At 51.2% G+C, this 24,453-nt stretch overlaps 1 protein-coding gene across 3 annotated transcripts in view; it reads right to left on the bottom strand.

The window, feature by feature from the left end:
- Positions 1 to 24,453, bottom strand: part of ECE1 (endothelin converting enzyme 1) — a 116,215-nt gene that overhangs the window by 36,293 nt on the left and 55,469 nt on the right. For 2 of the 3 annotated variants that reach the window (XR_012000145.1, XM_026012114.2), the window contains exons 1-3: positions 23,463 to 23,679; positions 15,428 to 15,569; positions 10,046 to 10,258 (exon numbers count right to left, since the gene is read on the bottom strand). Coding sequence is in view for 2 of the 3 variants with exons in the window: in XM_026012114.2 (XP_025867899.1) it covers positions 10,046 to 10,258; positions 15,428 to 15,569; positions 23,463 to 23,591 (484 nt within the window). In the remaining variant the exon portion in view is untranslated. Of the gene's footprint in view, positions 1 to 10,045; positions 10,259 to 15,427; positions 15,570 to 23,462; positions 23,680 to 24,453 lie in introns of those variants that run through there. The other variant, XM_072750880.1, reaches the window with a different exon arrangement.

Genomic DNA, 24,453 nt, shown 5'->3' with positions numbered 1-24,453 from the left:
ATTAAAAAAAACCAAACTAACTAATATGCTCTGGAGTACACGAATTCCTTAAAATTACTGATAAGACCCTATATCATGCATTCTCAAGAGGGGCAATGTTGACCCCAAAGGGGGAGAGAATTAGCTATTAGGTAGCAGAAACATCTCACCCTTTCATGTGTACATACAGTACATAAATAAACAGGTAAGCATTATCTTTTATATTCTTCTTGAATAACACAGAAGAAATGGATAAATTCCCAGAAATATACAACCTACCAAGACTGAATCGTGATGAAGTAGAAAATCTGAATAGACCAATTACTAGTAAGGAGATTGAATAGCAATCAAAAACTTCTCAACAAACAAAAGTCTAGGACCAGACAACTTCACTGGTGAGTTCTACCAAACATTCAACAGAGAATTAATGCCCATCTTTCTCAAATTCTTCCAAAAGACAGAAGAGGAGGGAATTCTTCCAAACTTATTTTGCAAGGCCAGCATTACCCTGATACCAAAATCAAAGATGCCGGAAGAAAAGAAAATTATAAGGCAATATCCCTGATGAACATAGAAGGAAAAATCCTCAAAAAAATATTAGCAAACAGAATTCAATAAATCGTTAAAAGGATCATACACCACGATCAGGTGGGATTTATTCCAGGGACGCAGGGATGGTTCAATGTCCACAAATCAGTCAATGTAACGTACCACGTTAACAAAATGAAGAATAAAAATCATATCATCTCAACATATGCAGAAAAAGCATCTGACAAAATTCAACATCCATTTATGATAAAAACTCTCAACAAAGTAGGTATATAGGGAATGTGCCTCCATATATTAAATGCCATACAGGACAAGCCCATGGCTAACATCATACTCAATGGTGAAAGCTTTACCTCTAAGATCAGGAAAAGACTAGGATGCCCACTTTTGCCACTTTTATTCAACATAGCATTAAGAATCATAGAGATCATAGAGCAATTGTTAAGAAAAAGAAATAAAAGGCATCCAAATAGGAAAAGAAGAAGTAAGACTGTCACTATTTGTGATATAATACACAGAAAACCCTAATGACTACACCAAAAACCTGTCAGAACTAATAAACAAATCCAGTAAAGTTGCAAGATACAAAACCAATACGCAAAAATCTGTTGTGTTTCTATATACTAATCATGAATTATCAAAAAGAGAAATTGAGAAAACAAATCCATTTACAATTACATCAAAAAGAATAAAATACCTAGGAATAAATTTTTAAAAAAGATTTTATTTAGGGCAGCCCCGGTGGCGCAGTGGTTTAGTGCTGCCTACAGCCCGGGGTGTGATCCTGGGGACCTGGGATCAAGTCCCGTGTCGGGCTCCCTGGGTGGAGCCTGCTTCTCCCTCTGCCTGTGTCTCTGCCTCTCTCTCTCTGTGTCTCTCATGAATAAATAAATGAAATCTTAAAAAAAATTTTTAAAAATTAAAAAAAATATTTTATTTATTTATTGGAGAGAGAGAGAAAGCACAAGCAGGGGGAGTGGTAGGCAGAGGAAGAAGGAAAAGCAGGCTTCCTGCTGAGCAGGGAGCTTGAGGCAGGGTTTGATCCCAGGACCCTGGCTGGGATTATGACCTGAGCCAAAAGCAGACACATAACCAACTGAGCCACTCAGGCACCCCTACCTAGGAATAAATTTAACCAAGGAGGTGAAAGACCTCTATATTGAAAACAACAAGAGATTAGTGAAAGAAACTGGAGAAGACACATAAATGGAAACATATTCTGTGCTCATAGATTGTCAGAACTAATGCAGTTAAAATGTCCATATTACCTGAGCAATGGACAAATTCACTGTAATCCTTACCAAAATTCCAATGGCATTTTTTACAATTAGAATAAACAATACTAAAATCTGTGTGAAACCATAAGAGACCCTGAATAGCCACAGCAATCTTTTTTTAAAAGATTTTATTTACTTATTTGAGAGAGAGACAGAGACAGAGACAGAGACAGAGACAGAGAGAGAGCATGAGCTGGGAGAAGGGGAGAGAGACAAGCAGACTCTCCACTGGGTGTAGAACCAAACTCAGGGCTCAAACTGGGGCTTGATCCCAGGACTCTAAGATCATAACCATAACACACTTAGCCAACTGAGCCACCCAGGTGCCCCTAGGCATAACAATCTTAAGAAAGAAGAACAAAGCTGGAGGCATCACACTCCCTGACTTCAAGCTATATTACAAGCTTGGTAACTAAGACATTATGGTATTGGCATAAGAAGAGACACAGAGATCAATGGAATAGGATAGAAAGAAATTAATTCATGCATGCGTTGTCAATTAATTTATGACACAGGAGCCAAGAATATATGCTGGGGAAAGCATAGTCTCTTCAATAAGCAGTGTTGGGAAAACTCGACAGCCACACACAAAAGAATGAAACTGGACCGCTGTTTCATGCCATGCACAAAAATGAACCCAAACTGGATTAAAGACTCGAGCATCAAACCTCAAACCATAAAACTCCTAGAAGAAAACGTAGATGGTGAGCTCCTTGACATAAGTCTTATGGATGACTTTTTGAATCTGACACCAAAAGCAAAAACAAGAGAAGCAAAAATAAACAAGTGGGACTATATCAAACTAAAAAGCCTCTGCACAACAAAGGAAACCACCAACAGAATGAAAAGACAACCTACTGAGTAGGAGAAAATATTTACAAATCATATGTCTGATAAGGTGCTAGTATCCAAAATATATAAAGAACTCATCTGGCTCAACAGCCAAAAAAAAAAAAAAAATCTAACTAGAAGCTGGGCAGACGATCTGAATAGACATTTTTCCAAAGAAGACATATAGATGGCCAACAGGTACATGAAAAGATGCTCTGGGGACGTCTGGGTGGCTCAGCGGTTGAACGCCTGCCTTCGGGATCCCTGCATGGAGCCTGCTTCTCCCTCTGCCTAGGTCTCTGCCTCTCTCTCTCTGTCTCTCTCATGAATAAATAAAGTCTTTAAAAAAAAAAGAAAAGAAAAGATGCTCTGTATCATTAGTCATCAGGAAGTGCAAACCACAACCACAGTGGGATATCACCTCACACCTGTTAGAGTGGCTCCTATCAAAAAGACAAGAAACAAATGTTGGCGAGGATGCAGAGAAAAAGACACCCTTGTGCAGTGTTGGTGGGAAGGTAAATTGAGCAGCCACTATGGAAAACAGTATGCAGGCTCCTCAAAAAATTAAAAATAGAACTATCCTATGATCCTGTAATTCCACTTCTGGGTATTTACCCAAAGAAAACAAAAACACTAACTCGAAAACATCTCTGCACCCTCGTGTTTGCTGCAGCAGTATTTACAATAGCCAAGATACTGAAACCACCTAAGTGCCCACTGGCGGATGAATGGATAAAGAAAATGTGGCCTGTGTACACACACACACATGCACGCGCGCGCGCACACACACACACACAGAGGAACATTATTTGTCCATAAAAAAGAATGAAATCTTGCCATTTGTGACAAAATAGAAGAACATTGAGGATATATCGCTAAGTAAAGTTAGGGAAAGACAAAGACAAATACTGTATGATCTCTCTTACTTGTGGAATTAAAAAAAATATATATATATATATAACAAAAACCAAGCTTATAGAGAACAGATTAGTGGTTGCCAGAGTTGGTGGGTAGGGGGTGTTTACTCTCTGTCTCCCCTGCTGGAATGTAAGCTCCGCAGAGAAAAGCTGTCTTATTCCTCACGCAACCCCAGCACCGAGTGATGTCTGGCACATAGCTAGTGTACAATAATACATAATTGTTGAACGAAGGAATGAATGACGGAATGTTCTGGGACCTCCCTGGAAGAAAGATACCAATCACATCAGCCTGAGGGAGGAGGCTCGGTTTCAAAGTGAAATCAGCCACATACAGTTTTCTCGTAAGGAAATCCCTGGTCTCCTTAGAGACTCCCCTGCTTGCGCTTACTTCCCAGAAGAAGGTTCCACGGGAGCAGGCTAGGTGCCATCAGCAGCGCAGCATCCAGGACTGAGCCAGGGGCTGAGTTTTGAGTATGGTGCCTCCAGGGTATGAAAATAATCTGGCAGCCCAAGGCCAGATAGCAGGGCTCCTGATTGCTGGGTACTTCCTTCGAAGGACCCCGAGTTCCAGAAACTTCCTCAGTCACTTCCCCAAAGTCCCAAAGAGGAAAGACAGCATACCATCTAATCGGCCCCCTTCTTCCTCTGGGAGTTTTCATTGGAACACCCTCTTGCACACCACTCCCTGGGAGGAAATGAAATCCCCAGCAGCTGGGGGGGCTGCGGGGATGGGGGTTCCTGGGAATCCTGTGCTCCCTGTGCTGCGGCAGCACATCTGGCCAAGAGCATGGAGGACTCCACCTCAGGGCAAGACTAGCACTCATTTTAGAGAACACCATAGACTGGGTTCAGGCAGTCACAGGCCTCAGAAGCCCCATCCTGTGAGGGCAAGTGGGATTGCTGATACACAAGGCATCTTTTTCTGTAGAACAAAAATGATGATAAGGACCATCATCACGACAGGTGCCTACTGCAGGCCCAGCCCCGGCTGAGCTCTTCTCGTTGCCACACCAACACCCCGAGGTGATACTATCACCCCATTTCACAGGGAAAGAAAACGAGGCCCGGTGAGAAGAGGAACTTATCTAGGGAGGCAAAGCTACTACGCCACGTGCTGGAATTTGAACCCCAGCGTTCTTAGACCTCCTCGAGAAAACGAACTGCTTCCTCTGTGTGTGGGTGTGGCTCTGTGTGCATCTTGTCCTTACAGTTTCCACCAGGGAGTGCTACTAGGGTTATCATGCCCAAATTATAGGCAAGAGGTTGAGTGACACGCATCCAAGGTCACACTCGTGAGCAGCTGAGGCCAGGACAGGGGCCTGAACGTTCTCTGTGCTCCTTTCCTTTCTGGCAGGTTGGCTCAGAAAATGAGAGGTCCCGCCACCCCAGAGAAGCCCTGGATGCCCACTCCCTTTCCCCCAACGTGAAAGATGGGCACATTAGTGCCAACACGGCACCGAACGGGAAGCAGGTCAGACACAGATCCTGTCCAAAGGGTTTCCCACGTGCACGGGGAGATGAAACGAAGCTAGACAGCAACTACTGGAAAAACAAATCAAAATAAAAGTACGAGCGATGTCACAGGGCGACATGATTAACTGCCAAGTCACTGACATGGACAAATGTAATGTTGATGGAATGATTCAGTCTCCATTTCTCAGGCAGACTGGCGCTGGGGTAAAAGGAAAGGAGACCACGAGTTCCTTATGGAATCCGTGATGTTCTAATGGTTATAAAAACCAGGCATTAATTTTGCATGCATTAATCTTGTAATAGAAAACATAGTATATATGACAGGCACATAAACATAATTGTAGCTCAAGCCTAGGGCAGCCCTTTGGTAGCCCCAGAGGGCATCGTGGAGGAAGCAGGTTTGAGAAAAGGAAGTCCACGCCACAGGACTGGAAGAGGTGAGGCAGGTAGTGTAGAGGGCAGAACAGTCTGTGCTAAGGGCAAGAGCTGGAAAGCCTGAGGGAAGGCCCAGCCTAGGGGTGAGAGATCCAGGGGCATCCTTGCCCTGAACGAAGTGAGGCCACGCTCTTGTCTCCCCAAAGCCCACGAGGACAGCCCAAGCTGGCAACCCCGGTGGGTGGCAGAGTGTCTACTGGGTGACGTATCTCTCTGTCTCACACAGCTGAGGCCATGCCTCCCAGCCAGTGGGCTGCAAGGATGTGCCCAGTGGCACCGCAGAGTTCAATCCACCAGCTTCTGATCCACCCGGATTTCCTCTGAGGGGACCCTGTGAATTCACTGTTCAGAGAAAGGACTGGCTCGTCCAAGGTCACACGGCCAGCGGATGGTAACAGCTGTTCCACCTGCCCAGCTGACACGGTCCTCATCAGCACTCGGAACATTCCTTCTCCTTCCGGAGAAGCCCACCCCAGGCCAGCCTGGACAGCCTGGCACCCCCCTGCACACTACAACCCTCACCAGTTCCAGCTCCCTCCCAAGACCTGCTGGCTGACCCCTTGTCTTGGCGAAGCCGAGACCGGCCTGGCCTTGAGCCCAGGAATGCACTGGCCTGTGTTCCTGCATTTTTTAATCACCCACTCACCTGCCTCCTGCCCCTTCAAGGGTTTCCAGGTGTCAAAGTCCCAGGTATCAAGGCCCACAGGTGAGGGGCCATTTCCAGACTAGTTCCCAGAAGCGAGTGTGGCATGGAGTGGACTCCAGGATATGCCTTCTGGGGAAGCTCCTGGTCAGTATGACCTGGGGCTGACCTCACCTACTATGTTCATCAGGCCCCAGCCATATCCCATCTAGAAAGGAGAGCTTCATCAAGCAGCTACTGGGGAAGGAGGTTGGTGAATCGTGCTTCTGGGCCACCCTGTGGCCTCTGCATGGTGAATGTGACTCAGGGGAGTCGGTAGAAAAAAAGGGCAGGTTTGAGGTTCCACAGCTTTGGGGCTAAATTTAGCTAAATCCCATCACTGCCTAGATATTTGTGAATCTCATCTATACAATGGGGATATATATCCATGGCTTAAATAAAATAATACAAGAGCCTAGTATGGTCGTGGATATGCCCTGCACCTCCTTGCCTGGTTACTAGGTCCACATCAACACCTCTATGAGAAGTAAGATTAGCAATACGTGGGTTTTCTTCGACCACCCCACTAAGCCTGAGGTCATCCACATCAATGCTCTTAATTCTCACCTTACAGACGAAGAGCCAAGTAGCCTGGGTAGCCTCTCTGGGGTCACACAACTTATCAGAGAGAGGTCTAGGCCGGAGCTCACTCAGTACAACGAGAAGGGTGGCTCTGCTTTGCTGGGCACGTACTAGGTGCCAGGCTCTGTGCTAAGCCTGCTGACCTAGCACATACAAATCAGCACTCGTGGCAACCTTGCATTAGATGGTACTATTAGGCCCCATTTTATAGATAATGAAATTAAGCTGGAGAGGAGCCAGGTCACTTGTCCAAGGCTACATGAGTGATAAGCTAGCATGTCAGGGCTGCCTGACTTCAATACCCTACAGTCTGGCCTCCTGATCCCACAAGACCCTGGTCCCAGGGGCAAGGGCTTGAACGCATGGTTCTGGCTGTTCTGTGCCCAGCTCAGGACAGCTCCCCACCTACACCCTGACTCTCAGGGACAGGATGGATGGAAGGCCAGAGCTCAGGACTGGAGCCCACTCCTCCTGGGCCCTGCCAGCTGGAGGGAGGGCCACGGGATGGACTCAGTCCTGGCAAAGACCCAAGGTCCTTCTGATAAGGGCTGGCAGGAGCAGGACCTGCAGGCATCACACACAAGGGTCAGGCCTGGGCCTAACTGGAAAGTTTGAGGGCCTGTCTGCATGCTAACTGCTCCCCAGGGCTGGGGCCCCTCTCCATTTAGGACTGGTAGTGTACCCTCAACAAAGTCACTTAACTTCTCTGAGCCTGTTTCCTTATCTACAACATGGGACCAATGGTTCCTAAGTCCCTGGGAGGGTGTGAGGATGAAGAAGGCAGCGGATATAAAGAGCCTGGTACACAGCATGGCAAGTAGCAGACACTCAACAAACATCAGTTTCTTCCCCTCTTTCCTTCAGATCCCCAAAGCTCCATGCTGCCAGCAGGATGGGAGGGGAGCCATACTTGCCCCTTCTGTCTGAAGGAGGTGGTTGAGACAGAGGAAAGGACACAGGGCCCAAAGTCAAGTAGGTCTCAGCTGTGCCACCTGCTAGCCTGCCTTGAGGATGGCTTTGGACCTCAGTTTTCTCATCCCTCAAATGGGATGAGTAATACCTTCCTTTCGCCTACCCTACAGGATCAAATAGGATGACATCTACCAAAAGAGCTCTGTAAACTGTGAAGTGCTGTGCAAAGGTCAAGGGGGAATAATAGCTATAACACTTGTGTACATAGCAGCCAGCAGCGTACACCAGGCATGAGGTCACACAGCTTGTCAACACACCTTAAATACTTTTTCCCATTTTATTTTCATCACCTGAAGGAGGCCCAGTTCCCATTCTACTGATGAGAGAAGACATCCTGAGGGGTCATGTCATTGACCCGAGACCACCCAGGAAGTGGCAAAGGCAGGGTTTGAACCCAGGTCCAGGTGACCGAAGGAGAGGCTCTAGCCCACCTTGTTATCCTACTTGGACTACCCTCCTGCTTTAGTTGTTTGTCCCTTTAGGTGATAGAGGAGGGACATCCCTGAGTTCTAGTCTGGCTGCCACAGACATATCTGCCTGTTAACCTTCTTGTTCTGAAATGAAAGGCTGTGTCCCCTTTCAAAGGCACCTGGATAGCATAATGCAGGCAGGGGCTCTGCTGTTGTGGACTTACAGAGTTCCTTCAGCCTCCGTGTACCATGGGGCTCTGATCCTCAGGGAGACAAGCCCATGGACGGGCTGCTGGGAGCTTCAGAGGAGGCTCCTGGGGGCTGCTGGGGGTTGCTAGTAGGGGGCAGTGTTGTGAATTCTGTGACACACAACCCCAATGGGCAGGTGTTAGTTCAACAAACATTAAGTGGGGGTAACCCTGCAAATAAGACAGACATGGGGCTCTAATCTAAGGATGAAACCACCAACACCAAGGTCAAATAGAGGTGCCGAAGGCCTAACCAGATGCAAAGAAGAGAACTTTAGTTTGATGGCTTATGATGCAAGTCTAATCACTGTGAGGCCACGAGCCAAGTGATGTTCCTGCCTGTAATGGACAACTCTCACATAAACTGTTGTGTTAACTTCATCCACTCTCAACCTTAAAATCTGATCAAGTGTGCTCAGCCTTGATTCCCTTGGCTCACAACTTTCTTTTTTTTTTTTTTTTAATTTTTTTTTTTAATTTTTATTTACTTATGATAGTCACAGAGAGAGAGAGAGAGAGAGAGAGGCAGAGACACAGGCAGAGGGAGAAGCAGGATCCATGCACCGGGAGCCCGATGTGGGATTCGATCCCGGGTCTCCAGGATCGCGCCCTGGGCCAAAGGCAGGCGCCAAACCGCTGCGCCACCCAGGGATCCCACAACTTTCTTTTTTTAAAAGATTTTATTTATTTATTTGACAGAGAGGGAGAGAGAGAGAGCGCGCGCAGAAGCAGGGGGAGCAGCAGAGGGAGAGAGAAAAGCAGGCTCCCCGTTGAGCAGGGAGCCCAATGTTGGGCTTGATCTCAGGATCCTGGGATCCTAGGATCACCACCTGAATGGAAGGCAAATGCTTAATCACCTGAGCTACTCAAGTGCCAGGGCTCACAGCTTTCAAAGCTCATCGCCAATGCCAGTCAAAACAAAGCCACAGCTTGAAGCCACAAAAGGACCACAGCTACCAGTTCTTGTGTACCTACCACATGCCACATGTACCATGAGAACCCTTTACACATATGCTCTATAGTTCTCAAAACTCTGAGGTTTGGGTATTATTAGTCCCGTTTTAAAAAAATGTTTAATTGACATATAGTTGACGCACCATGTTATATCAGCTTCAAGCGTATAACACTGTGATTTGACAGATCTATACACTGTGCTATGCTCACCACAAGTGTGGCTACCACCTGTCACCACCCAACACTATTACAACACCACTAACTATACTCCCTGCGCTGTTCCTTCCTCCCCGTGTATTAGTCTCACTTTTTAAAAAAGATTTTATTTATTTATTCATAGACACACAGAGAGAGGCAGAGACACAGGCAGAAGGAGAGGGAGAAGCAGGCTCCATGCAGGGAGCTGGATGTGGGACTCGATCCTGGGTCTCCAGGATCACACCCCAGGCTGCAGGCGGCGCCAAACCGCTGCGCCACTGGGGCTGCCCTAGTCTCGTTTTTTATAGATAAAGATCTATAGATAAAGATCTACTGAGGCTCAGATACAAGTGACTTACTCAGGGCCACACAACAGCTGACGGAGCAGCCATTCTAACTGGGCTTCACTTACTCCAAAGCCTCTGGTCTGCCCATTGCATCAAGCTCTTCCTTTAACCAGGCCTGGCCAGGTAAGTCCAGCTGGCCGCTCTCCTCTGCAGCCCATTTGCTGGTCTCCCTGCTGGGTACTTACCAAGGAGGTGCTTGATGATGGCCTGGTTGTGCTCCCAGAGGTTGCTGAAAGTCCCCCAGCGTGAGTGGCCATCAGGTACGGGGTTGGCTTTGATCCAGCCTCCACAGGCATAGGTGAAGAAGTCCTGGCAGGGGTCCACCGTGGGGTCCATGGAACTCAAGATGGAGCTGGTCACTGAGACGCAGGCCTCACTTAGGCACACTGGGGGGGTTCCTGGCAGGGGTCAAGGACAAAAGGCCAGTGATGGGCAGGGAGAAGAAGGCTGTGGGAATATAGCGCAGGTGGCCTGGGGTGCCATGCCCCCACCCCAGCCCTGACCACACAGAACTGGATGGTCGCGAGACTTCTACGGAGAAATGATTTCAGTAGATTTATAATTTCTTGGCTTGTAAAATAAGACTTCTGTTTAGCTGCCTAAAATGCTTTCTGTGGCTTGAAAAGCACCTAGAACCAAGGTGTTTCTCTGAACATTAATACTCACAAATATTCATTGATTTTTTTTTAATTCCCTGATGCTCAACAAATTGATTCATTTGTTCATGCTTTCATTCATTCAACAAAATAATTACTATCTTCTAGGTTCTTCGCTGAGTGCTGATTGTGTGTGTATATGGGGGGTGAGGAATATAAAAGTCATAATCCTTTCCTTCAAGAACTAGTAATTTCACTGGGGATACAGATATTTTATTTTAAAAAAGTTAAAAAAGAGGAGGAGAAATGGTGATCATTCTACAAACATAAACTGAGTATATTTAGTCCACGACAAATGGGTGATGCAGACAATTTGGTGCCAGGACTTAGGGCAAAGGACAGCCTATTAGGTACAGAAGAGATTGAAAAATCATTTCTGCTGAGAATAAGGCAGGAGAGTTATCTCACTGACTCTGAAAGAAATGAAGACAAAACAAACCAAAGTGGCCATTTTGCTCAAGGCTGTTTTTATATACGAGGAAACTGAGGCACAGAGAAGCTAAGTAGCTTGTTCAATGGCCAGTAGGGTAGGAGCCCCATCCTTCCTCCACTCTGTCTCCCACGGCCTGGAAGGGCGTAATCCCAGTGATGCCAGGTGCAGCCCCATCTGTCAGGCGCCTCTCAGGCGCCTCCCTAAGGAGGGATGGTAGTCAGTGCAGGTGGACAGTGGGGAGGGCTGTCACATACTACAAGTGTCCCCCACAAATCTGCTTCCTCTGAGCCAGTTCTCGTAGGATCTAGGGCAGAGCAGGGGAGGGCTCCTCAAACACCAGTGGCAAGAGGGGCCAACCCCTGCCTCAGTGTTGGTCAGTGGGCTCCAGCAAAGAAACCAAACTGGGCGGTCTTGGCAGTGGCCCAGCCCAAGGTGGCAGGAGATCCAGCCTTTGTGACTAAGGACGTAGGCCCAGCCAGATCCTCAGCTGACACAGGCTATGCTGGCTACCAGATACACATTTGTGATCTCATTCAGGCCTCACTGCAGACATCAGAGACAGGTGTGATGCCCTAGTTAAAGGTGGGGAGACTGAGGCTCTGTGTGCATGAATGGGGCTCGGCCACATGGCCGCGAAGGAAGCTGAGCCAGCTCTGGCCTGCTACGGCAACTCTAAGGCCGGGTTCCCTCTATTTATTCTCACTGAGTCTTTGCTGGACACATCGGGGGCGGGTGTGGCCCTTCTGGCAGGTTCAGCATCCCTACTGCACAGAGAGGAGTGTGGCAGGGCAGGGGCCAGAGGCTCTTAGACCCGGGTTCAAATCCCAGCTTTCTGATTCTGGCTGTGGGCCTTGGGCAGCTGACCTCAAGCCTGGGCTTCTCAATCTAGAGGCGAGGAAGCATGGTGGGCCTAATTTCACAGTGATGATGGATGCCCTCATGCCTGGGCCTGACGTCCCCAGGCCAACCTTCAGGAAGCAGGAAAGGATGCACGGTTAACACAGCACAGCGGGGCTGGGGTGGCCTGTGGGCTTTTTAACATCTGATGACAGGCACAAAGTCTGGCACGCTGACGAAAGGCTCAGAGGAGCCACGTGGTGCCACAAAAATCAAGGTAACTTTATTCTGAGGGGATCGCTTGTTTGGAGCGAACTTTACAACAATCACAAATACTGAGCTGGCAGGCATGAAAGAGAGAAAAGCACTAGCAGGGATATGGTGCCCCTGAAGCTCTCTAGAGGAGACCGTCTCAAGCCGAGCTGCACGGCCCACTCCTCACCTGTGGAATGTACTGGAATCTATGGCGGCAGGTGTGAGTGTGTGTGTGTGGCTTGGGTGGGGGGAGAGAATTTCTGTGCCCTTTAAAAAAGTCTATTCACTATTATGATAGAACTTCATATTTGGGAAGGGAAAAGAATACCTATTGTTTTCACACAACAAACTGCAGGAAATTGGGCTTGACAAAACCTTGGCTGCTGGGAATGCCCCAAAGAAAGACTGCAAGAGGGTGATCCTCAGGGAACAAGACATGTCAGTATCGGTGTGCCGGTGTGTGTGCGTGTGTGTGAGAGGGGGAGAGAGGGAGGGATTCTGGTTGATTGATTTTTGAGGTTATCAAAAGGGGACTTGGGTTTAAAAACAGAACAAGAAGCCAGTTTCCAGGAGTTCTGCTGAGGGCCTGATGGAGGCCTACTAAGCGGTTCTCTTAGCGGTCCGCCCAGCTCCCCTCCGTGGGCCTCATCTGTACACGCCGTAAGCACATTTCTTTCTTTTTTTTTTTTTTAATTTTTTAATTTATTTATGATAGTCACAGAGAGAGAGAGAGAGAGAGAGAGAGAGGCAGAGACACAGGCGGAGGGAGAAGCAGGCTCCATGCACCGGGAGCCCGACGTGGGATTCGATCCCGGGTCTCCAGGATCGCGCCCTGGGCCAAAGGCAGGCGCCAAACCGCTGCGCCACCCAGGGATCCCCCGTAAGCACATTTCTGTGTCCTGCCTCACTGAGCCGTAGGATGGGGCCCATCCGGTCCTGTCACCAGGTGTCTGAGGCTGGCTCTCTGTCTGGCTGAGACACAAAGCCTCCACTTCGCTAGGCAAGGCCTGGAGGTGGTGCTTCAATAATAACTGGTTGTTTAACTGCTTAGTGGTTTGTAGATCCTTTACCAGCTATTCCCACCCAGCAAGGGCTTAACACATATTTGATCAATTAATTGTTTCCAGGCCCTCCTCATCTAACATCAAGGTCAGTGGTTTCAAAACTCAGCCCAGGCTCAGACTCCTTGGGGAAACCTCCCCAGACCCTCGTTCCTCGCTGGGCTCCGTGCTAGCTGCCTGGATGTGTGCTCTATGAGGACAGACCGGGCTGTGTCATGGCTGGCTCCCTGTCTGCCTCCAGGCTGGAACGGGAGCTCCAGGGCCAGACCAGCACCTTACTTGCATTTCCATTTCCTCTGGCCAGCACTGTCCTTGGCACCTAGCAGCTGTCCAATATGTGTTTGCAGAACAAATGAGTGAGTGAATGAAATGAGCCTCGTCCAGCACTTGGTCACCACCTGCAGAGGCAGAAAGTATTTCTTCCCTTAAGGATGTGCATGGCCAGCCAAGAGGAAGGAACAGCCCCAGATCTAGTTCAGACACTTGTCTGGACAGTACTGGGCCTCAACACTGAGTAAGACACTTAAGAATATTTTCTGAGATAATCTGTGTTTTACTGCCGCTGTTTGTAAAGCACCTGCAAGTTTCTGGAGAGGGGGTGCAGTGGGAAAGCAGATAAATACATGTTTAAGGGCTGAGACATGACTTTGAGATGGGTCTTTCAGAATCATCAGAGAATGTGCTTTGACCAGCCTGATGTTTGCAGAGGTGTGGCCAATGGCAGCACTGCTGGCAGTCATGAGGTAACTGGCAATTTCTGGGGTGGCCACTGCTTTCCCAGGCCTAGGCAGCCAATGAAGACACATGGTTGGCTCAGGGCTCAGCAGATCCCTGGCCCAGAGTCACCCAGCGGGGAGCAGTCCTTTCATCCCAGTCTAGGCTGAGGAAACCCCTCCTGCACCCCAGAAGGGGCTGAGATAGAGGCCAAAGCAAGACTCCTCCCTGTCGGCCCACCTGTGGGCCCAAGCACTAGGATCCAGCCCTCGGGAGCTCCCTTCTAGTTTGTGGGATCTCCTGTGGCAGTCTCAGGGCAACACTGGCTGCTGGGCTGCCTGACACGGGGGATGTAAGGATGACTGAGGTGAGGCCCTGCCCTCTCTCCAGGCCCTCAAACTCCTTCCCCCTCCTGGTCTAGCATGACTACCCGCAGGCCCACAACTTTACAATGGGGAAGGCTCAGTGCAGCCTGGGGTGAATGTTCCCAGATCCCGGAAAGGGTCATAATCTCTCTGATGGGATGAGTGGCCAGGTGACCAGGTCAGTGGGGTTGGACCCTGAGCAAAGGCCCCAGGGCTGCTCCACCAGATGGGCCACCTGCCATTGGAAAGCTAGATGTTGGGGCACAAGAATGTGAGAGATCTTGGAATTGGCTGGACTCCCCATCCTTGTTTAGCTTGGCTCTGCCCTTCCCAGTTCCACAAGTGCCTACTGAACATCAACTCTACACGAGGTACTCGGCTGCATACTCTAGCCAGACACAGAGAGCCAGCCTCAGACCCCCGGCGGCAGGACCAGATGGGTCCCATCTTACTGCTCAACGAGGCAGGGCACAGAAATGTGGTTACAACGCATACAGATGCGGCCCACAGCGGCCAGCTCTTCTAGGGATCCTAACACACACTGGGGGACACCACAACTACAAAGGCAGGTGGGGCCTGCCAGCCTGCATTGAAATCCAGTTGCCCCTTCCCTTGTGCACCAGCCACGTAACCTTGAGCAAGTCACCTAGTCTCCCGGCCTCAGCTTCCTCAGATGTAAAATAGGGCCCAAAGTAACCACACTTCATAGGGTTGCTGTGAGGAGGAAATGAGATTATGTTTGTAAAGAAGAGGTGTAGTATTTGGTCCATGGAAAGTATGAAGTAAACAGAAGCTACGATTGATGGCAGACAGTGCCAGACTGTGGGTCTCATCAGCTCACGTCCTAACAGTAACAGCACCCAGAGCTAATTAAAGAAGTCCTGGTAGGCACCAGATATGTGACAGACATTGTCTCTAATCCTCAGAGCCAGCCCCAAAGGGGGCACCATCTTCCCCATTCACAGTAGAAAAGACACAGGCTCTGGGAGATTAAGTGACTTGTCCAAGGTCACACAGACAATACATTGCTGGGCCAGTGTTTGTTTGGACTCATGTCCAAACCCTCTGCACCACCCACGCTGTCCTCCTATGGCTCTGTCCATCTCAGCACCGGGCCATCTGGACCTGGCTCTCTCCTTGGCCCGGGAGGCCAGTCCCAGCTTGATCAGGGAAGCCCTCTGGCACAGGTGGACAGAGCCGAGGGCAGGGGTGAGTCAAGCCCGCGATGAAACCCAGAGGCACCTACTTGTCCGGTATTGAACGCCCAGCGCCGCCAAGCAGGCCACCAGTCCTGCCGCCAGAAGTGCCACCAGCACCACCAGCCGCTTCTCCACCGGCGTCCGCGCAGCCCAGCACCTCTGGCCACTCCGGGGGCTGCGGAAGTTCACCTGCAGGGAAGGAGGCAGGAGGGGCGGGGATGACGCGAGCCCAGGGCCCCCCTTCCCCAGGAGCAAGGGGCTCCGCGGCAGGCCCAGGCCCCGGGGAGCCATCAGGGCCGCCCTCCTGCCTCAGGGGTGGTCCGGTTCCCACAGATCGGTCCTAATCCAGGAAAGGAACCGCCACCCTGCTCAGCAGCTCGGATTAGCTCCTAAACACCAGACTCAAGCAGCTCAACCCAGCCGGACTTGTGTTTTTTGTGTTACCCGATATGGGTAGAAGGAAAAAAAAAGGAACAGCTTTTCCCTGTTTCTCCAGTAAGGAGTTCAAAAAAGAACAGGATGTTTGGGCTTGCAGGCATCCAGTGAGCGTCCAGCTGGGCTCTTCTCGGAGCCCCCACACCGGCGGGCCGGGATGACACAGCCACAGCTCACGCTTCCCAGGCGTGCGGACATCCTTTGCTCATTACCCCTGCCAGTCCTGAGAGGGCTGTTACTGGTTCTCTCTACAGATAAGGAAACGAGTTCAGGGGTGAGGCCCCTGCCCCTTGTCACACAGCTAAATGGGAGAGCTGAGATTTGAACCCAAGTCTGTGGATCCTGGAGCCCAGCAGGGGATCAGAGACTTGGGTCTGGGAGATGCCAGGGGAGATGCAGTGGAGCGAGCCCTCCATTCAGGCAGGTCCTCAAAGGGAGGAAAAATGTCCCCAGCCGAACAGTCTAGCTAAACAGGAAGGGAGGCACAATGAGAGGAAGTGGAGGGCGTGGCAGGGCCCTCCAGGCCGAGGAGGGACACACTGGCCAACGGCACTCAGAGCCCTCAGCCCAGGCCTCCACACCCGAGGCCAGCTCCGGGCTCGCCTCCATCGCAAGAGGTGCTTCCTGCAAAAGCTGGGGCCGCAGGGCAGGAGGGGTCCCCTGAAGGTGGGGCTCGGCTCAGTGACATCGCAGTCATGTCAGGGTCATGTTGGGAATGCTGAGAGGAAGGCTGACTCCCTGGTTTCAGCTGCTCACAGCCCAGCAGTCAGGGAAGGCTTCCTGGAGCTGGGGAGGCCTGCGCTGGGTCTTGAGGCGTAAGCAAGAGCTGGCCAGGTGAACGGGGAAGGGAAGGGGAGGGGAGGTAAGGTGAGGCTAGATCCTAAGGGACCCCGTGGGGGTGTGGGTGTGCAGCCGGGGTGACCTGGGGGGTCGGGCAGCGGGGAGCCACCAGGGGAGATGAGGAAGCTCAGCCTCTGACCAGCAAGTGCCCCCCACCCAAAGCTGAGGGGTGGCTGTCCCCGGGAGCCAGGTCGCAGCCCTCAGGGAGCCTCACGCTGGCACTTGGGGATCTGAGGTCGGTCCCTTTAGGGAAGGGCACCCTGCGGCCTCGTGGTCCTCACCTCGTACTTTCTGGGCCGGAAATGACTGGGAACTGCCGCACCAGAGAAAGGGGAACATGAGAATGTTTTGTGGAAAAAAAAATATCATGTTCTAAAACCAACAAAAGGAACTTGGGGCCTAGTCATATTTCCGAGGAGGGCCAGGGGGCTCCGATACCTGGACAGCTGTGTCAGGTAGAGGAAAGGTTGCCACTGACCCAAACCCCTTTCCAAAGAACAGTTTAAAAAATGTGAGAAATAGGAAAAACAAACAAACAAACAAACAAACAAACAAACAAAAAGTGAGCAACGAAGCTTCTGCCCACACTACTGTTGGGAAGTTAAAACTCTGGGCCGGGAGGGCCTGGTGCAGAGTCCACCTGGGGCGGCGCGAGCATGTTCCCAGCCCCGGAAGGTTTCTAAAGCGCTTCTTCCTCAGCATCCATCTCTCCCACAATTCCCCTTGGGAACTGCTATTCAGAGGCGCCCCAGAGGATGTGAGACAGGCACTGACAATACACTCTTCCTGCCACCCTGCCCCTGGCCTGTCTTACCAGCTGCCTCCTCCGAGGGCCCTCATGTCCCCGTATCATGATCCAGTGCCGGGGGATAGGGGGTGACAGGCAAAGAGGCAGGGAGAGGGACCTTGGTTTATGGGGTACCCTCCGCCTGGTGTTGGCTCTCAGAAGCCAGGGAGCACAGCTGTCAGGCCTGGGAAGGCAGGCACACCTCACCTTTTGCATCTGCCGAGGGAGCACCATCCGGGTACAGGGAATCAGGTGAAAGGGGGGGAAAGGGGAGCGGAAGGGAGAAGATGAAAGGAACAGAGGGCAGGAAGAGGAGGCATAAAGGTAGCTAACACTCGAGTGCTTTCTATGTGCGTGGTGCTGCGTTCACTCCATCTTGTTGCTGGATGATGGTACTGTCTTCACGAGGTCCTGCAGAGCAGGTCCCAGTATCAGCTCCAGAAGAAACACAGGAAGTGGGGGAGGAGGGAGAACAGTGAGAAAACCCATGTCTCTCCAGAACCCGCAGCCTCGGCCCAAAGGCTGTGTTGCCCCCGAGGAGCAGAAAGTCAAGCTGAGCCTCATTGCTTAGTGTCAAGCAAACAGATGGTGTTCACTGCAAAAGGGAATCAGAATTAAGTCCGAATTAAATTAGAAATTCAGTTCCTGGAAGAAATGGCAAACAGAATTTGAAAAAAGGGTTTTTAACCTTTGTAATGTTCTTTGCTCAGCTCGTAGGGACTGGCTGAGGGCCTGCTGGTATTTTGACAAGCCTCCTCTGTGAGGGCAAAGGAATCCAGAGGCATCCCCCTGTGGCCGGAGAAGCCCCCCAGAGCCTCTCTGGTAGAAGCCAACCAATTCCTGGTGCAGTGGACAGGCCCAGGCCGCCAGGCATTTCTCTCTGAGCCCCACGGTCCCTGCCCTGCCTCCTTCAGAGCATCCAGCAAGATGAGGTCACAGCAAGGGCAGGACACAAGTGGCTTCTCACTTTCCTTTTGGAAACGAGGGCATGTTGATCACCAGAGACTGGTCTACAGCGGCTCCGAGGGTGGGAGGATTAGTGGCAGGCAGCCCACTCTGCCTGTCTCGGGAGAGGTAACTGGGAGTGGCCATCAGCCAAGGAGCAGAGCTCACGCTTGGGAGATGGAGCTGAGAATTACTGTAAATGCTCAGCTCATGGGTGGGCTTAATATCCCATTTATTGTCATGTGAGGCAGAGAGAGAACGAGACCAAAGGGAAAGGATGCCCTCAAAAGAGGGAGGTGGAGAGGGAACAGAGGAGGCAAGACATAGAGCCAAAGAAAGAGAGAGAAACAGAGACAGAGACAGAGAAACAGTTGAGCTGTCCAGCCTAGGGGTTCCCAGGGCTTCCAGAGCCAAGGGAACAAAGCCCTAACGAGGGATAAATATTCGGTTACAGAAGTGAGTGCTTGGCTCACCTAGGCTTACAGCAAGAACGAGTTCTGCAGGCAAGGACGGGACATGGGACACAGCTGCCTGAGGCCCAGGAGATAAGCCTGCTGGGGAGTGGGGCAAAGCCTGGTTTTCAGAGGAAGCAGGGGGCTGGGAGGAGAGGCAGAGGTTCTGGTTGAGCCACTGCCAGGTCCCCCAGCGACCTGGGCTGTGTAGAGAGGCAAACAGGAGTCAGTCTGGCCAAGGGTTTGGCAGGGAGCCCACCCCCTGCAGCCCAAGAGCCTGGCCACCCCATGAGGGCTGGCAGGGAGACCAGGCTGCTGCTTCAAGTCAGCCTCTCAGAGCAGATAGACCATGACAGCTCAGCCTAGTGCAGGACCCTGCCATCATGAAAGGGTTAGGTTGGGGGCACTTTTTCCAGGAAAAAAAAAAAAAAAAATTTATTTATTTATTTGAGAGGGAGAGTGTGAGAAAGAGAGACAGATCACAAACTGGTGGGGATGGGTAGAAGGAGAGGCAGATACCCCGCTGAGCTGGGAACCTGATGTGGGACTCAATCCCGGCACCCTGGCATCATGACTTGAGCCGTAGGCAGATGCTTAACTGTCTGAGCCAACCAGGTGCCCCCAGTAAAGATTTTACACAGTGGACTCCCAGCTGAGCAAAACTATAATGTCTTGTCCTCACCACCTCTTCCCTGAGGCCTACCTGTCCCCTGGCCCCCAAGCCTGCCTCTCTTCCAATGACCAACAACAGCCATTAAATAGTACCTGCTGTGGGAGAGGAACTCCTTCCATCTACACAGGAACCAGTCTAGTATTTAGAAGAAGTACTTTCCAGCTCTCTTTGTTTCCCAGGAGGAACACCCAGCTGCCCATGGCATGGGAAAAAGGAGGTCAAAGATCAGCCTTGACTTTATCAAGCCCCTGTATGTGTCTCGCTGGGCCACTTCTGGACCTCAGTCTCTTATCTTTAAAATGAGGAAGCTAGATAAGGTCCCAGGTCTGACCATCTCAGATTCTAGAAGAATTCAAAAGCCAGGAGTATAAGGCTCAAACAGGTGGAGTAGCCCAAACAGCCTCCTGGTGAGCACAGAGCTCTTCTTAAAGTACTAAGTGGTCACATCCCTGAAATCACTCTTGAAGGACACCCCTGTGTGTGGCAGAGGGGGAGGGGATGAGAAAAAAACACCACTAAGATGAAATATCCCAGTTTTCCCTTCTCTTGAAGAAGTTCATTTTTACAAGCAACAGGATGAGTCTCAAAGGCTTTGGTAGCAGTCATGGCCACCTGCTCCCCAGCTTGGGCTGCAGGTATCACCTTAGCTGATTCCCTCTGAGCCATTGAAATGGTGTGTGCTGGGGGATGTTGGCGGGGGGGGGGGGGGGGGGGGGGGGGGGGTGCAGGCAGCTGGTGTGATCAGAGCAGAGGCTCCGGAGCGCAAAGCGGTTATATTTAGGGCATTGCTGAGACCTCCCGCCTGGTGAGTCACAGTAATAATCCCAACAGCAACGAAATCCATTTTCTGTGCACCATGCACAATGTTTTCACTTACACGGCCTCATTTCAATCTTTGCAACAATTGTTGATTAATAATATTATCCCCATTTAACAACAACAAAAAAGGCTGTTTACGTGATCTGCTTTCAGGTTTCACAGGCCATCAGAGGCCAGGCTGAGAGGCCTTGGGGTTATCTGGCTTTAAATCTGGCGGTCGGTCTGTAGTGACTAATTTTAGTGGATCACAATTAACTTGGGCCTAAATCTGAGAAAAAGGAAAAGAAAAAGCCTTTAAGGTGCAGCACCCATAGAGTGTGGCTCCAGCTAAATGTGGTACCTGCTCAGCATTATTTGATAATGAAGCTGGCAAATTTGGTGGAGAGATGGAGGTTTTCATTTACTGGTATTGGTATGATTGATTAACTTTGGAGTTCCAGAACCAGTGGGCTTCAAAATCATGAAAAATCAAGTAGCTTATTTTTATAGTTGCCTGTAAAAGAGGGAGATCTGGGGGAGGGGATTGAGGGGCCACTTTAAAAATCTTAAATTTGAAGAAGCAGTTGCATTTCTAGCATCAGTCTATAGGAAATTATCCAAATGCTAAACGATGGTTACCTACAATTTTAGTTACTGGGCCTATTGTCCAACCTTAGCATACTGAGTACATATATTTTTATACACTGGTACTGTGAAGCACTATCACTTTTTTACATTCATTTATTTAGGGAACCTCTATGGCCAACATGGGGCTCAAACTCACGACCCCCAGATCAGGAGTCACATGCTCTACTGACTGAGGCAGCCAGGCACCCCATGGCATTATAATTTTTAATGGCAGCATGTTTTGGGAGTCTTTAAACAACAAGAAAAATGCTCATGAAGTGGCATTAAATGAAAAAAAGCGCAGCACATCATGTACTTAAGAGTGAGCTCAATTATGTTTATAAATATACATGTGCAAATGTGGAAAACCAGAAGGAGTTATCTCCAAGTGGTGGGATTACAGTTTCTTTTTAAGCCTTTTTTTTTTATACTTGACTCTTTTTTTTCCCCCACAAATAAGCATGTAACATTTTTATACTGGGAGGAAAAACACTCCCATGATTTAAAACAGAATTAACAGAAAACTCTGCTTCTTAATAAGGTGAACAAGTTCTAGAGTCAAAGTTCACACTTGCTTTGGGGAAGTCACGGAGGCTCAAGGGAACTCAGATTGGGTACCCAGAGAAATGCCCCCAAGTCCTTGGGGCAACCTTTTTGGCTTTGCCTGTATAAAAAGTGGACAATGTACCCAGTTTGGCAGATTGGTGTAGAAACAGCAACACTGCGCTCCAAAATACATGACAGCCCCGTGACCACCGGAACATCCCTAACCTCTCTGAGACTCAGCTTCATCATCTGTAACATAGCCACGGGGCCCTTTCCTCATGGGTCATAAAAACAATAATCCTAGCAGGCCCCATAAGAGGCACTACATTTACTTTTTCTAACTCCCATTTTAGAGATGAAAGAACTGTGCTTTTAGTGATTAACCAGCTCACCCAAGACCGTGAGCAGAGTCAGAATTCACACCGGGGATCCCAACTTCAGAGACTGGGCTGCTTCCACTCTGCTGAGAGCCCCAGGGCAGAGGAACACACCTAGTGACATGAAAAAGGCTATCCCATGTGGGTTACTGTCATGGTATGGTGATGACAACATGGCCTATTATTTTGTTGTGAATTCTGAAATGCTTTTGTGCTGATATATTTAGAACCTTCTGTGCAAGATGACACTGAAAAGATTGCTGATTAGATTCTGTTTTGATTTGCGAAGGGAAAAGTGCCTGCCACAGAAATCTAATTTCCTGCTGGATTTAGCCTCTCAAGAAGGGTCCCAGGGAAGAGGTTCTAGACAGACTGGGTCGATCTCTCACTCCCAGATTTCTAGCTCTGCGACCTAAGGCGAGTTGTATCCCCATTCAGACCCCCGGTTTCCTCATGGGAACAGTAATCCTTACAGCTCATGGGGGTGGTCCTGAAAGTTAAGGGAGATGAGATGGGTAAGGGTGCCATATCCCGGTGGGCAGACCACTTGGAGTCGGGAGTTCAGATGTCCCTGGGCCCGGAGGAAGGACTCCATCAGTGCTGCTTTCCTTTACTGGTATTATTATTCCAGCTTCTAAGAGGTATGCCTGAGTAGGGTTGGGCCTGGCAGCCTGAGTTTCCACGCGCCCTAAGCTTATCCTCTGGGTGAGTTGTGATGTGGTGTCAGTTCACCGGGTGGCCCCAACCCGTTCCCCAACGCCTCCCTTGGTCATCTTGGCAGAAGTCCTCCTGGACTGAGATGTCCTGCTCCTCTCTCTGTGCTGGTTTCTCAGGAGCCAGCTCAAGGGCCCCCTGGGGTCCCAGACACTTCCAACTCCCTCCCCCCCACCTGCCTGGGTGCAAACCCCAGCAGGGCTGAGCTCCCATTCAACACTGTCCCAGCTCAGCCCTGCAGGGAGAGAAGAGCAGGAAGCAGCTGTGCTCACTGCTCTGCCACAAGGTAGGGAGGCGGTGGCATGTGTGAGTCCCACCGGGGGACAGACTCTGGGGAGGGGAGGAATTGGGTTTCATGAATAGGCTGCAGAGGGCCAGGGAAAAGGGTGGGGGGTGCAGAAGATGGCAGGAAATTCAGGTACTGGGGGCAAAGGGAAGAATGGGGTCACGCCCACCAGAGCGGGTAACCAACCATCCTGGTTTGCCCAGAACTGAGGTTTCCCGGGACACAGAGTTTTCCACGCTAGAACTGGGACAGTTTTAAACTCTGCCATTATTGGGCTGTGTGACCCTGGGCAAGTCCCCCAGCACTCAGGGGCTGCCTTGCATGGGAAAGGTAACCGGTCCCGTTCGTTCGGTTCTGTAGGGCGCTTCAGCTCTGCCAAGGGGCTCTAGTCCCATTAGCAGGTGGCAGGGGACTGGGGGACAGCCAGGGCTGGGGAGGGCCCCGGGGGGAGGGAGCCCAGAACCTTGGAGGTGCTAGGGCCCCACGGAGCCCAGAGCGGGGCGGCAGGGGGGGGGGCCTCCCCGATGGGGGAGGGATGGGGGAGGGATGGGGGAGGGGTGGGGGATGGGGGCGCCGCAGCGCATGCCCGGGCCGGGTCCTACCTGCAGGCCGTTGGGGTACACCTCGCCCTCCGACAGCGAGTCCACCAGGTCCTCCTCGTCCAGCGTGGCCCGCTTGTAGGTCGACATCTGCAGAGCCAAGTGCAGCACGGACTCCCTCAGCGCCTCCATGGCTCCCGGGCGAATGGGGAGAAGGGGGAAGCGGCCCCGGCGCCGCCGCGCGCCCCGCCCCGGCCGGGACACCGAGACCGGCCCAGGACCGGCCCGCGGGGGAGGGGGGCCGCCTCCCTCCGCCCCCTCCCCGCATCCCTTATGCAACGCGGCGCCCCAGCCCCAGCCCCCGCCGGCGGCCACCGCTCCGCATGCTGCGCCCCGACGCCCGGCCCCGGCCACCAAGGCCACCGCGACGGGCGGGCCGGGGCGGGGCCTGATGGGCCGCGGGGAGGCCCGGGACCGGGAGGGTGGAGCCCCCCCCCCCCCCCCGCGGCAGCCCCTCCTCCCGGGAAGCCCGAGTCTCCCATCAGGGGGCGCTGCCAGGTAGCGGGGGTGGGGATGAGGCTCCTGCCCCTAACTTGGACCACACCTGTCAAGAGAGAGGTCCCCCTCCCCTCCCCCCTCCAGGGGTCCTTAGGTGCCTCAAGTAAGTCTCCCCATCCCCGCTAGAAAGATTGCGGTGGGGGGAGGTGGGATTAAAAAAAAAAAAAAAAGCAGGTGTCTCCTGTCTCATTTCCCCCTTCCTCTTAGCCTTCCTCTTTAAGGCAGAGCATTTCAGAAGATTCCGGAGGCTCAGGGCTAGTCACCACCAGGAAGGTGACCCATCCCTCCACCTTCAGTCTCAAGGGGCAAGGGGGCCAAGCAGGTGCCCTCTCCCCAGCAGCTGGGATCCGGGCTGGAAAAGCAGGCCGTCTCAGATGTGGGGCGCTCAGGTGGGGACTCCAGGTACCCAGCGCTCTGCCTCCCCACCTCCGAGAAGTCTAATCCAGAAGTTTCCCAAAGGACCCGCCACTTCCAGTGGGATCTGGAATCCCCTGCG

Source organism: Vulpes vulpes, chromosome 2, assembly GCF_048418805.1.
Source record: "Vulpes vulpes isolate BD-2025 chromosome 2, VulVul3, whole genome shotgun sequence".
Classification (NCBI taxonomy): Eukaryota; Metazoa; Chordata; class Mammalia; order Carnivora; family Canidae; genus Vulpes; species Vulpes vulpes.
Note: the sequence above shows the minus strand (reverse complement) of the source record. Positions and strands in the feature narration are given on the sequence as shown.